At 48.8% G+C, this 14,342-nt stretch overlaps 1 protein-coding gene across 2 annotated transcripts in view; it reads right to left on the bottom strand.

Annotated features, from left to right (window-relative positions):
- Nucleotides 1–1,216: 1,216 nt before the first annotated feature.
- The window catches only part of Fbxo21 (F-box protein 21), a 39,913-nt gene continuing 26,787 nt past the window's right edge, over nucleotides 1,217–14,342 (bottom strand). Inside the window, exons 10-12 of one of the 2 annotated variants that reach the window (XM_015502540.2) lie at nucleotides 14,001–14,212; nucleotides 12,307–12,464; nucleotides 1,217–3,672 (exon numbers count right to left, since the gene is read on the bottom strand). In XM_015502540.2, the coding sequence (XP_015358026.1) occupies nucleotides 3,482–3,672; nucleotides 12,307–12,464; nucleotides 14,001–14,212 (561 nt within the window). In that variant the 3' untranslated portion in view covers nucleotides 1,217–3,481. The remainder of the gene's footprint in view (nucleotides 3,673–12,306; nucleotides 12,465–14,000; nucleotides 14,213–14,342) is intronic. The other variant, XM_015502541.2, reaches the window with a different exon arrangement.

Below are 14,342 nucleotides of genomic sequence, written 5' to 3'. Positions count from 1 at the left end.
AGGGAAGTTCTCTTGGGTTTGAGCCACAGTGTTCTGGGGTCTGTATTATAGAACTTGCAGTGCCCTAATGCAATCACTGCCAAGTGGCCATGTTTATTCTATATTTGCACATTTTAATCAAGGAAGGAAGTCCTAGAGTCTCAAGATTCTAGAATTTCAGAACTGAAATGATAAAGCTGGGAGGGGAGGGATCAGAGGATTGCGAGGGGGCTGGGGGGGCATGGCTCAGCATGGAGCGCCTGCCTGGTGTGCATGAGGCCTGGTGTGCCATCGCAGTACCACAGGGGACAAAGTAAGGCAAGGGAGTTGCTCCTTATTGACAGTGTGGCTCTGAAGGGCTGGAGCTACGGGTTCCTGGCAACCTTGGGAGACCTGGGTTCCCACCACCCACCAGCTGTCCCATCTGGACTTCCCTGCCTGCAGTGGGCACTAACCTTAGCCCACGCACATCTCAGCAGGGTCAGCAGAACTTGGCCCACAGCCAACCCTGCCTGCAGCCTGCTTCTGTAGAGCCCTTGAGTCAGGATGCTTTTTTACATCTTGATAATGAAGGACACGCAACAGAGATAGTCCGCGCCTGCCAACAGGCCCTGCCCACAGAGCTGCTGGAGGGTTACCAGGAGTCCTGGCTCCACATTGGCCTGCAGCTCAATACACACATGCAACACAGCCACTAGCATCTCCAGGAGTGAGAATTCTAGGTCCTACCAGGTTAGGAAGACTCGACCCGCTGTCCGCCCTCCTGGGAAAGTCACTCTGCATAGCAGTGTGCTAATGGCCGGGAGGAACACGACGGCAGGAAATCGCTGACCCTGTGTAGCCCTAACTACTGCCCTCACATAGCAGTAACAGGGCAGAGGCGCGCTGCAGAGGACACTGGGTCCACCATGCGTAGAGCAGTGCTTGGGCGACTCTGACGAGACACACTGCAGACCTGATTCTCCTGCAGACATCTGCAGCTCTCAGTTGACGTGTATTTTCACATGATCAAACAGGTGCGATATCTGCATGACAACAAGATACTCTCGAGGACTGTAAAGCTACTACAGCTGGTAAAATGACGGCCTGGCAAGGAAACCCCGGCACACGGGCACCCCACACTGTCAAGGACTCACAGGGCAAACCTTTCACACTCCATCAGAAGAGAGGCTAGAGATCCTTCTTTCATTGCGGCTGGGCTTTTTGTTCTGAAACGAAATTGGGCAGGCCATTTGCATGGTTTTCTCTGGGTAAGTTCCATTTATTAATCATTATACAAAAAAATCTTGGCATTCATTTGAAGAGAAAAGAAGTTACTATATCCAAATATTTCATATTTTAACATTGTGAAAGTTCTACTTTTATAACAGGGCTTTTTAAAATGGAGAAAACTTTTGGAAAAAATTTTTAAAAAGAAACTTATGATTTATTAGAGTACAGGATCCAAAACACGTTTTTAGAAAAATATAAAGTGCCCAAATACCAACTTACACAGGTGATACAGGCTTCCTGGAGCCAAATGAAGCATTCATGAGGAAACACATTTAAAAACAGTCTAGATACATATTTACAGTTGGGTCAGTAAAGGTAAAACCATCTTTCTTGGCTTTGATGTTACTCTAAGAAAAAAGGAAATCAAACTGAAAAACCAACAGTTATAACTCAGCATGCTCCAAGGTTTCTTAGTAATGCATCTCATTAACGTTAATTCCATATTATCTAATTTTTACCCTTAAGCGAGAGTAGTGTGAAATCCCGCCACCTCAGGCAGGATAGGTGTTGTGAGTGGTCACATTTTCAAATGCAAGTTCAAATCACCTGACTTAGGATTTGACTGATGAGGAACACAGACACTGGGTGGCAGCTACTTCAGGCGGAAGGAGCCGGCCGGCCAAGTCCCCATCTCCTTCCAGTAACCGCCTAGTGGCCTTCACTTGTTAGGAAGTGGTCTCAGGTGGGTTCCCCGAACCTTGGTCATCCCAGGGTTTCCAAAGGGTAAACAAGAAGCAGTCATTCAACGCGGTGAGAATACTGCATGCAAATGGCAGACACGTGGCGAGGCTGGCTGGACTGCGGCCTCCTAAAGCCTCGCTGGCTACAGCAAATGGATTATGCATTTTAAACGCAGAGCGCAAAGTAACTAAGTCCTAACTCCAGGAGTGAGCTCTATGGCTAATCACAAGCTAGCTCACTTGAGAACTGGCAGGTGGCAAGTGGCGGCAACTCCAGAGCTGCAGACTCGGTCCCTTCAGCTCAGTTACTAAGAACATGGAAAAGGAGCCAGCCAGCCCGAGCAGGACCGGGCTTTCCCAAGTGACTAGGACACAGGCTTCGTCCCGGTGCTTCAGGGCACTGATGGCCCGAGAAGCCAGATCACACACACCCCTTTTTTCCCACCAGCCAACACGCTTCACATGAAAGACACTGACTTCTTTCTACCCCACCACATTCAAAGGGTCTGGAAGTGACTCTAAGGAATGACAAGGGCGTGGAATCCCTCCTTCTTTAAAAAGAAAATTAAGGTTCATTAGTTCTTTCTTTTCAATTAGAAAAGTGGAACCCCACTTTTTGGTCTTTGGAGACCAGAGAGTACAATTTATGAGAGAGACTATTTCAACATCAGATCTCTGTGGCTCACTACAAAAAAAAAAGAACCCATCACTGATTTAAGACCTACTCATGATACTGGAGCAGATTTTTTAAGATTAAAAATAAAGTAGTCATTTTAAAGAAAGAGAAGATGAATGTGGAAAAACCCACGAAAGCCATTATTATGCATTTCCTAAAGAATCTTATGTAATAAAATAGAAAACTCATGATTTATAGAAATGTGCATAATTCCAAGAGAGGAATTTGGAAGGGAAAACTGTTAATTCTCCCAATTTAAATTAAAAAAAGAGAGACAAACACTTAAAATCTGTGTTTCATGTATCAGCAAGAAAATAAGTTCTAAAGATTCTAATTACCATTTGCTTGTTGACGTCTCCATCTCCAAGGTGCTGCCAAGACAGCGAACGACTTTACCTCTGAATACGCCAGGAAAATCAGGGTAACAGACAGACAAGCCTGACTCAAGACTGCACACGTCCCACGGAGACATCAGAAAGAAATTACTGCAAATGGACAAGCCCATCTGCCCAGCGAGTGAAATGTTCTGAGACATGGAGACAGACAGAGGATGGCAGTGGATAAAAAGAACAGGTGTTGGCTGTGAGACTTCATGAGGACAGAATGTCACGAACGTCACCACAGGACAAGCATACAAGCCATGCCACTGAACACAGTGCCTTTCGAGTTAATTCACTAGTGTAGGCGGAGAGCGACATTGTCTTTGCAGCTGGCGGAGAGCACACGTCATTCAACTGGGGAGGAGGCGACCAGCCCACTGGTGCAGTGGCTTTGCTGACAGTGAGTCCAGAGGGCTCCTGGAGAGTCTCCGCCGGAACCCTGTTCTCTTGGGAGATAGCAGCAGCGGCAAAGGCACGATGTCCTCCTCTGGACTCTACTCATCTATGCTCTCTTTCTTTGCACTGTAAATATTCTGCACTGTTTCATAGACAAACTCGAGATCTTCCGGGTACCGGATCTCCAGCTCCGCGTTGGGGATGTAGTGAGTGCCTGTGAACTCTGAGAAGTAGCGCCCCACGTCGGGGTGAGAGATCTCCTGAGGCTCCACGTTGTACTCCAGGTTTTCTGTTGGCAAAGAGGCACAGGGACATTCTCGTTAATGCTTCAGCTTCAGCAGCGTCTTTTCTCCAGAGCACCCCGTCACTCCTGTCAAGTGGCATTTTTGAGGTGGGTGAAAAGGAAAGACCACAGATGTTCATGGAGTTTAGAGGTGATAGGAAAAAGGCAGTGTGGCCCTGGGGAGGTGGCAAAGGCCCCCCATGGCTGCACAGGGAAGAGAAACATTTTTCTGTTCTCTGAGCAAGATATTTGGCAACAACAACCCAGTGGAGTCTCCTTGGAATGGCCACTTAGGGTCCTGTCACACCCCTCAGGCCCAAGCTAACCAATAGCCCAAGGCCACAATAGGGTAACCATTGCTCACTTGTTTCTGCAGTGACTCAGCTTCAGAAGCCACCTGCACCTGGGTACATGCCTCAGACCCACCACGCTTCTGCTACCAAGAGGGTTCCCTGCCACCTCCCAGAGCTCCTGCATGGTCCAGCGAGATGAGCACCAGTAAGCGGGCCCTGAAGACCCAGCAGCCCAGGCCCGGCCCTCTTCCCTCTCCACTTTGCCACTAGATAACTAGAAATAAGCCTTAAATGGAATTATACAAAAGGGCATTATACTGGGGGGGCTGGGGTTGTGGCTCAGCGATAGAGCGCTCACCTAGCATGTGTGAGGCCCTGGGTTCGATCCTCAGTACCACATAAACGTAAATGAATAAAATAAAGGTATTGTGTTCAACTACGACTAAAAAAATTTTTTAAAAATTGTATTATAGGTGTTTAAAGGGTGAAGTCCTTTGACAGGTTCAGTCTCCCCCACAAACTCGAGACATGGCTCCTCCAGGGGACCAACGGAAGGATGGCATCTTGTGTACCCTTTCTTGCTGTCAGGAGACTGGGTCTGACCTCTGATCTGGAAGAAACTCAGCCATGTCCTCCATGACCCAGCTCCAGGAAGGAGCTGGCGGGGTAGAACACCCCACGGCTGTGTTCCCAGGCAGCCTCTGTCCCATTAAGACAAAGCCATGCTGTGTGCAGACAATCCAACACAAACAGGGGACATATGAAGTCTCGATGTGCAACAGACATCTCGGTGCACAGCTCAGGGCATGCAGAGGCCTGGCACCTCCAAGGCACACAGGTGAATGCAGGCAGTTTTCGGAAGGCCCGACCTGGCCTGATGTTTGCCTCTGGAGAGAGGGAAAGAGTGGGGTGACTCCATCTATACTTCTCCTCTTCTCCACAAAACAAGAGGGTCTAAAGGAATTCTGTGCTAATATGGTGTTTCTTAAGAGTGTGGCAAGGAATGTATCAGTTTAAGAATCAATGCTGCTAAAGAAATCATAAACAATGTGCAAGGATGAACATATGGAGATTACTTTAGCACTAATTAAAAAAAAATTATAGTTCTGGGGACTGAACCCCCATTGAGCTACACCCTCAGCCCTTATTGAGACAGGGTCTTGGTAAGTTGCTGAGTCTGGCCTTGAACTTGTGACCCTGAACTTATCATCTTGTCTCAGCCTCCCAAATTGCTGGAATTAGAGGCACCACCCACCTAGTTTACTTTAGCACTTATGGAAGCTTTTAAGCAATGTTGGTAAAATCAACTTTGCATCCTTGGGCAAATAAAAGTAATGGCACATTAACTCAGCAAAACACTGGGCAGTGAAGGAACGGGGAAGCTATGAGGGAGATGGGGATAAAACACACACTATACTTAGACAAGTCCAGAAAGCCGATGGGCATGGTGGCCCCTGCCTGTAATCCCAGCAACTCAAGAGGCTGAGGCAGGAGGATGGCAGTTTGAGGCCAGCCTCAACAATGGCGAGGTGCTAAGCAACTCAGTGAAACCCTGTCTTTAAATACAACATAGGGCTGGGGACATGGCTCAGTGGTTGAATGCCCCTGAGTTCAATCCCCAGTACCACCCGCCCCCGCAAAAAGCAAAAGCCTTAGAAGAGCCAACGCCAGCTACCAGGACACTATGTAGCATGGATCGCTGTCTCCCACAGAGTCTTTTAAATCAGGGGCTTACAGCGTGCCAGGCGCTGGGGTGGCTTCACAGCACAGCCCAGAGCCCCTCGATGCCTCCTGTGCCAGACAAGATGCAGTACAGAGGAAGGACCTGCCCAAGGACCTGCTCCTCCAGAGCTGCTGGGAACCAGATGTAGCAGTGCTACAGGGGGTCCCCACACTGTCTGCCCCTGTGAGGAGGGAGCAGAGTGAAGGGGGCTGGTGCTCAGAGCCACGGCCACGGGACCTTGGTTTTTCAAGGTGGAAGCTGGGTGGCTTGCACACTCTGAAAATGCCCTCTGCTGCCCCTGAAATCCAGTCCCAGGCACATTCTCTGTGCAGGGCCTACAGTGAGGGCAACAGGCCTGTGCCTTAGCCAGGCAGCTACCAAGGACGCCACATGCGATTTGCTGGTGGGAATATTAGGAAGGGAAAGGACCTGGGGATACCAAGAGGTCGAGTGCCCTTGGCTCTAAGGGACCACTCCCTACACCTCTCAGTGACAGGCAGGATGGAGACAGTCCACCTGCTTTGAGGCCAGTTTGTGGGAGCATTGGTGCTCATCTGATGGCCACTCTGCTCTCAAAGGGACACCTGGCAATACCTGAAGACATTTTTGGTTGTCAGAACTGGGAGTTGCTACTGGCTGGTAGCGGGCAGAGCTCAGGATGCTGCCAAACTCCCTCCCGTGCACAGGTGGTCCCATCACGAAGAATCAGGTAGGCCACAATGTCGGCCGTGCTCAGGTCAGGGGGACCTGCTCTAAAGAAACCGAAACCGACACGCTGGGCTGGGGCTGGGGCTCAGAAGCGGAGCGCTTTCCTCACATGTGTGAGGCACTGGGTTCCATCCTCAGCATCACATAGAAATACAAAAATAAATGAATGAAAGTACTGTGTCCATCTACAACTAAAAAAAAAAAAATTAAGAGAAAAAAAGAAATCAAGACATGCAGTGTAGCAGCCGCCCCAACCCCAGTGATGCAGAGCAGCAGCTTCATGCCCATAGCTCTTGGCCTCTGCACATTGGCAAGAGGGAAGAAAAGAGGCTACAGTCCTCAGATCTTGGGACAACACGACCAGGCAGCTATTGCACAGAATTCTGGGTGTGGGCCTCAACCAAGGCTGTTGTGAAATGTCCAGGCAGCACTGGGACGCACGCAGGAGGGAAGTGAAGGTGCAGATGGTGACCCGGCACTCCGGCGGCTGGAGGGCCCGGCAGGATGCGGAGCGTTTGCCTGCTTGGCTCCCAGCCCCAGGGAGCAGAGGAAAGCAGAGCATGTTCCTCTACAGGAGAAAACATCACGAAGTTGGCAACTGTGTACTGTGAGGGGACAAGACCAAGTCATTACATCAGAAGGTTCAAAGACTGTACTTGATAAGGATGAACCTCAGAACCACAAAACTTAGTTGAGCAAAAGATGAACCAGGGGACCCTTAAAAGTGCTGTAAAATCCTGAGACGTCTCCCCGATTCCCTTGAAGTTTTCAGAGAAAGTGTTTGCTTAATTAATTTTAAACTTTCAGCTGCCTGAAAATACACGAATATATACTATGGAAAGATGACCTTTGAGTCCTCCGTGGGTAGGGTCCTGTCCTGGTGCCCCCTCCTGTGGGGAAGGACCAGCAGTGTGTCTTTATGGTCCTGTGTGAATCTCCCGTATATCCTTGGAGGAGTCTTGGTACTGACGTGTGTATTTACACAAATCACTCTAAACACCTGCAACTGGCTTATTTACTTGCAGCTTGGTATTCCACAGTCTGGAGAGGCCCCCGTTTCCCAGGCAAGTCCTCACGAATGATCACTGTGCTGCTATTTGAACAAGGGACCATGGGCATCCATACATATGTCTGAATGTGTCTCAAGAGACCGAAGGGTGGGACGGCTAGGCTGTAAATGAACGGTGCTTGAGACTTTCACAATTTATATGACACTTTACACCCCACCCCTGTATGGGGGATCCTCACTCAGGTCGCCACACTTGCCAGCATATGCAGATTCCCATGGACTGTTTAAGTGGGTGGAAAGTTTACTGTGGAAGTATAAGAAAAATTAGGGAAAGGGAACTATCACTCGGAGAGGGCACACCACACTCAGAGCACCCCACGAGGTACACTGCACCCTTACAGGCACAGCATGTAAGAACCAGATTTTCACATGGCAGTTGAATTCCTGACCTTCCAATGTGGGCAGCTGACTTCTGTCCCCAGCATTCACCACACTGGTCTTCCCTGGTATCTAAGAAATAGACAAGGCAGCAGGGACAGCAGCCACAGTGTTAAAGCATGCCCCCTGGTGGGTACGACAGGTTATATACATGCAAGATGCTGCTTAGGAGAAATCTGGCATCTTGAGGGAAGAATTCTCTTGTTTAAAGATATCATACAAGTTTATGGCTTATAATTTATTTTTCAACACTTTATGGTGGGCTAATAACTATAAAAGCATTATTAATGATTTCTACCCAGGTTAGTAGAATCACTGGAGACAAGGCTTGAAAATTTAGATCAAGACAAGTTTTAAAAACAAATTGTGTGTGTGCATTTGTGGTGCGGGGGTGAACCCAAGGCTTCATCCGTGCTAGGCGCGCTCTACCACTGATCCATTCCTCCAGACTGAGCCATTCCTCCAGTCCTTTTTACTTTATTGTGAGACAGGATCTTGCTAAGTTGCCCAGGCTGGCTTCAATTTTGCAATCCTTCTTCCTCAACCTCCTGAGAAGCTGGGATTATAGGTGTGCACCACCACACCCAGCTAAAACCAAATCAAATGCAAATAAAATAACCCAGAAATGTTTAAAACCACATCTGAGTGTTTTAAAAATTTAGCCTCTGAAGGTCTCCCACTGGCTAAATATGGGTTCATGTGAGCATAGAACTGTTCCAAAAAATCATAATACATTGATTAAATAAAAATCTAGGCATTTATGGGGGGGTGGGGGTAGGGGAGGAGTTGGGAGAGGCAGGGCAGCACGGGAAGCTGTTGGGGGAACAGACGCCCCAGACTGCAATTCTCACAGAATGACTTAGGGAGGGACAGCCAATAGGTGCCAAAGCAAACCACAGAATTACAGGTCACCAGAGAAGGGACATTCATGGGATGCCAGTGTGACTCCATGGATTTTCTGCTAATTGCAAAGGGAAAACTGTCCCTTTTAGCAAGTTGCTATCTGGTGAAACTCAGCATCAGTGATGCCGGGTCACTGAGTCCCAGGGGCCTCTGAGTGGAGCACACAGCACCTGACATTAAACTTCCTTAGGAAAATATTTACCCTGATCTAATCAAGCTCCAGAAAACTTCTGGTCTGTAGGACAACACACAGGTAAGAAAACAAGGAGACAAATCCTGAAAGCTCGACAGCTCACAAGACAACCAGCTCGGACCCTTCAACCAGCCAGAGTCACGGTGAAGAGGAACAAGGCCAAGGAGCATTAAGAGCAAGCACTGTTCTTGAACAAGAGACTGAAAAGGAACAACCAGACTCAGTACGCAACCCTGGGTGGATCCTCATTTTCAAATAACAATAACAAAGAACAGCTACAAAAGTTCTGTGGCAATGGGGACCTCTGAACACTGACTGAACGTCAGCCACCACGATGTGACTTGTCTGGTAGGGGTGGTTCTGGAACTTCAGCAACGCGACACGTCTTTGTTCTTAGAAGAAGCAAGAGTGAGTACTGAGGTCATGATGTTGCAGCATTCTTGCACCTAGCACAGCAAAACCTGAGGCCCTCCATCCATCTCCAGAGGGAATGGGTCTGCTATCCCATCTCTTCTTTTAGCTATTTCATGTGTTTGAAAATGCTCTTAACCCAAAGTTGTAAAAAATAATGATCCTCTTGTTCACCACAAGAGGAACCTGCACTTCTCTCACTGTTTGGCCCTTGTGTTTACAAGTCCCCCCCTCCCTCCCTAGGACAGGAACTCCCATCCTGTAGCCAAACGTTGAGTGTCTCCTCGGGTCTGGATGACCCACAGTGCTGGGCCGCACCAGAGTGAACGGCCACACTCAGCCACTACATCCCCCAGGAGACCATGGATGTGGGGGTGCTCCGACTTGGGAAGATGGGGAGCTCAGGAAGGTAGGAAGGTGCAGGGCAGGGCTGAGAGAAGCTTCTGAGAGGGAGGGACCTCCTAACCCCAAGGGGCAGCCACCTGCATGAAGAGCTGAAGGAGAGCAAAAGGTCAACTGCAAGGAGAGAACCATGGAACGGGCTGGAGCATGAAGGTGGGGACGGAAGGGAGGCTGCACAGGTGGACACACAGCAGCCTGGACTGCCAAGAGCACCGTGCGTTCTGTCTCGGCAGCAAGTGTGCAATAACACAGGCGGGAAAGACGCACACCCAGTGGAGGCGCCAGGCCCGGGGCCAGGGATTGGGGGGGGGGGGCCGTGCATCTGACTAGCTGGATGCATGAGGATGAAGAAACAGAGAAGGCAGAGCTGATCCCCAACCGGTGCCACACAGTGAGATGAGACGTGCAGGAGCAGGCTGGAGCAGGGGCAGCACCGGGGAGCCCAGTGTTAAGAGCATCTAAGCTGGGCACAGTGATATGAGCCTGTGACCCCAGCTACTCAGGAGGCTGAGGCAGGAAAGACTATAAATTTAAGGTCAGCCTCAAGCCTCAGCCACTTAGTGAGACCCTGACTCAAAATTAAAAATTGAAGGGGCTGGGGATGTAACTCAGTGATAAAGCATCTCTGGGTTCAATCCCTAGTGCTGAGAAAGGGGATTTTTTTTTTTTTTGAGAAGCACCTGAAGATCCTGAGAGCCCACTGTGTGCAGAGGACCAAGGACTATAAGATGCAGGCGTGCAGCCCAGAAGCTCGGGATGGAAATGCGGCTTTGAAAGTCACCAGCATGTAAACGGTTACCAAGGTTGCAAGAGCCAAGGAGAGGGCCCAGAGCTGCAGGGAGCACTCTGAGGAGCAGGTGTGCTGACACACCTGGGGAGCACATGAAGACTCCTTCCCCTTCACTCTGGCCCTCAGGAAGCACTGAAGTCCCAAGTGCCCACAGAACTGCCAGCAAAGATGGACTCTGCAGGCCAGAGCAGCTTTTCAGGTTTTAGGCCCTTCCATGTCTCAAAACTTAAAATTAAGCAAGACAACTTGCTAACATTACTCACAACCACTTAGATCAATCTCCACTTTAGAGATGGTAAAACTGACCCAGATATTAAATTTTCTTCAATGTTATTTGTTGCAAACCTCACATTGCATGTTACTTAGATTTGATGAAGGATAAATTCCAGAATCCTCAACAGGATAATTCAGACACCCATCCAAAAAGCCCATTTTCAAGTCAATATAAATGTTTCCAGAAACTTGTGTAGACTGCAAGTCTTCACACCAGCCCTCCATGTGGACAGGGACTGCAGGTTGTGCAGCTGTGGACACTGGCCCAGGGTGCTGATAAAAAGAAAGTTCTCCTTTATTCCTGCAAAACGCTGCAGGAAGCACAGTATGAAATGGCTCACTAAGGGATTAGTGGTGGTACAAATGGTCCAGCAAATCATTCAATAATTTCCAAATCACTTTTTGATTTTTAGAAAGTATTTGTATGACTTTTGATTTAATGTAGCTTTGAAAGGTAAATAACATGACTGCCACAGCCTATCTGACATGGGAAGCCCAGCAAAATCCTCTTACACTTCACCCAGCACAAGGGCCACGGGGAAGTGACCTATGGTGTCAGTAAACAGACTTCTGACATTACTGCTCTGGAGGATCCTCTTTCAACCTCTTGATGAATAAACAATAATTAACACAAAAACTTTCCCCAGCCCTTTGTAAACTTCTGGTATTTTTATATATTCATTGTTTCTCTTATTGGATTTACAAAGGTCAAGCCTCATGTTTCATGTTTCAGGCCAGAAATAAAGAGGTGCGGCATGATGGGTGAGGGTGAAGTTCTCTGTCAAGCCGGCTTCAAGTTCATTCTCCCAAGTTAAAAGTAACTGGCCTCACGTGCCTCAGTCTCAGCAGGTATAAAATGACAGGGGTTCTCACATGGAGATGACACACATCAGGCTGCTGCCTGCCTGCTCCGTCAGCACTCGTGTTAATAAAATTAATGTGAACCTTTGGCAATCAGGCATACAACCAATCCGACCCATTAGACAGAGGTGGAAAGCATTGGGGACAAAGAGAAGGCAGACTTGCTGAGGGTTTTTTGCCCTCCAGCCTCCATCTCAGTCCCAATGGCCCCCATCTCAGATCTGCCCTGGGCTGGCACCTGTTAGGAAGGGCAGTGGCCACAAACACCTATCAAGGGTTACCAACGCCTGCTGACCCTGAGCGCCAGTAGTGTGGATTGCAGTTCCCGCAAATGGCCACCAGAGGGTATCTCTGGGACTCAGACTTGAAGAGATGGAGATCAAAGGGGAAGAGGCTAAGAACAACGAAGAAACGAAGAAACGAGAGAAAACAACTGGCAGCCAGTCTCAGGGGGACAGAGGACATGGGCTACACCAGTGCGCACCCAGCCATGTTTAGCTGAGTATGGTCCTACGAGGTTAGCCATAGGACCAGTGCCACCTCTAAATGTACTGAAGACCCATGTATGAGTATTCAAATTTGTGCTTAAAATATGCCCAGGTGTCGTGGAATGTCCCGACAGGGCCAGCCTCTCACCTTGGGCTGCGTATCGACAGGAGCCATCCTCCACCAGCACGTTGTAGAAGGGCTGGTGATGGCCGTGAGGCAGGCTGTGCACGTTCATGTTTCGGATCCATTCGTGTCCCATCATGCAGGTGGGGTCCCAGCCGTAGATCACACAGTTATAGCCATACCTGACCAACAGAGGAGGAATGACAAGTCAACTCTCTGGGAACCTGTCACAGCGCCTGTGAAACACAGAGATAATGGCTTCACTTCTCTTAAGTTCACGTTTTTACCAATTCACCTGCTGTTACTCGTGTTAGTATAGAGGCTCGGGCCACCCTGCCCCTCTATAAACGCTCTTACTGTCAACACACCACTTTTCATTTAGAAAAGACTGAACTTTTCAATGAAGAGTGACAGGGCAACTGGTCATCCAAAAGTAAAGGCATCAGGACACTGACCTGATCACAACACGCCAACAGGGATCGTTAGTAAAGCAAAGACCTAGGTATGCAACGCAGGACTTCTAAAATAAAGTATCTTTGACAGGAAACAATTCTTAAATGAGGTGCTAAAAATACAATTCACAAAGAAAACCAATTAATTTGACAGTAATACAATTAAGAGAATAAAAGACCCTGATTCAGACAGACTCCATCAAAAACAGGGTAACCAGGGAAACAGCTTTGGACAAGATGCTGGGTGAGGCTCAAGAACTGCTTATTTTTCGATGTGACAACAGAATGGTAAATGTATTAAAGCGAGCGCAAGTGAGCCCTTCCCTTCTGAAGACACATACTGAACTAGTATGCAGTGGTATGGCACCTGGTGTGAGTTACAGTGGGGAGGAGGGGACGAAGGGTGGAGGTGGGCAATGAGAGCGCTCCTGAGACTCCGTGACAGGAACCTCACCCTGGTTCCTCTCACTCCCCTCTCTACTCTTCTGTGTGTGGAAATTTCCATAACAAAGTTTTTTTAAAAAAGGACACACTAAAGGAATGGAATTCCCAACCTGGGAAGACAGCTGCGACTTGTCACACAGACACCAGTGTGCAGAACAAGGACAGGATGATGACAGGTCAGTAAGGAAGATGGGTACTGTGCAGAGAATAAGCAAAACACCTGAAGCAGCACTTCCTGAAGGGAGCCCGGATGTCAGGAAACCTATAGAAAGAACCTCAGCCTGCTTGGGAATTAGGGAAATGTAAATTAAAATCATAATGAAGTAGCTTGTACTTAAGGACATTTTTAAAGGCCTAGCAGTGACACTTGGTGCTAACAGGAACTCTCAGTTCCTCCTTTGTCGCTGGGATGTGAACCAGTATCGTCAGTTTGGAGAGGTCAGTTTGGCCTGGTAAACAGAGCACATGCACAGACTATGGTGCCAGAAATCCATACCCACGACTCAGACTTGAAGAGATGGAGGTTAAAGGGGAAGAGGTTAAGAACAATGAAGAATGAGAGAAACAACTCTGTGCGTAGAGTTGCTTGCATCTTCCTGCACAGAGAAGGGTCTGGAGGTCAGTTAGAAAAGTGAGTCACTGCTTAAAAACAAATGTGATGAGGCAGCTCAGCCTTGTCTTCGGTGGCGGGCACTCGGTGAGGTAGCAATCAGGGGCACCCAGCTGCTGCTCCAAGAGGCAGATCCTCCTCCAGCCGTCTCCTGCGCCCACTGCGGCCCCGCTGGGATGGCTCCGGAGGACAGGAGGACCCACGACACTCACCTCTTATGCTTCATAATGAGCCCAATGGAGTAGCAGACATCCCTGTGCTTCTCGTCAGAGCGCAGCTTGACCTCCACGCCTACCTCCTCCTTTTTGCGCTCGATGTGCTCGAGCGTGTGCTGCACCAGATAGCCCACCGCCCCGTGCTGCCCGGGGTCGAGGGTCTGGATGTGCTGGAGGATGTCAAGCACCTTCAAGACAAGACAGAAAGACTAGGAGATAATATTTTCAGCTAGGCCTTTTCTTTTTTGCAGCTTGGGATTCAGACCTACCTACATAACCTGATAAAGGACGGCAGGGGCTGCCATCTGCTGCACATTTGGACTAGGCGGGTCACAGAAG

This window comes from Marmota marmota, unplaced genomic scaffold (assembly GCF_001458135.2).
Source record: "Marmota marmota marmota unplaced genomic scaffold, marMar, whole genome shotgun sequence".
NCBI lineage: Eukaryota > Metazoa > Chordata > Mammalia > Rodentia > Sciuridae > Marmota > Marmota marmota.
This window is presented reverse-complemented; position numbering and strand designations above follow the sequence as displayed.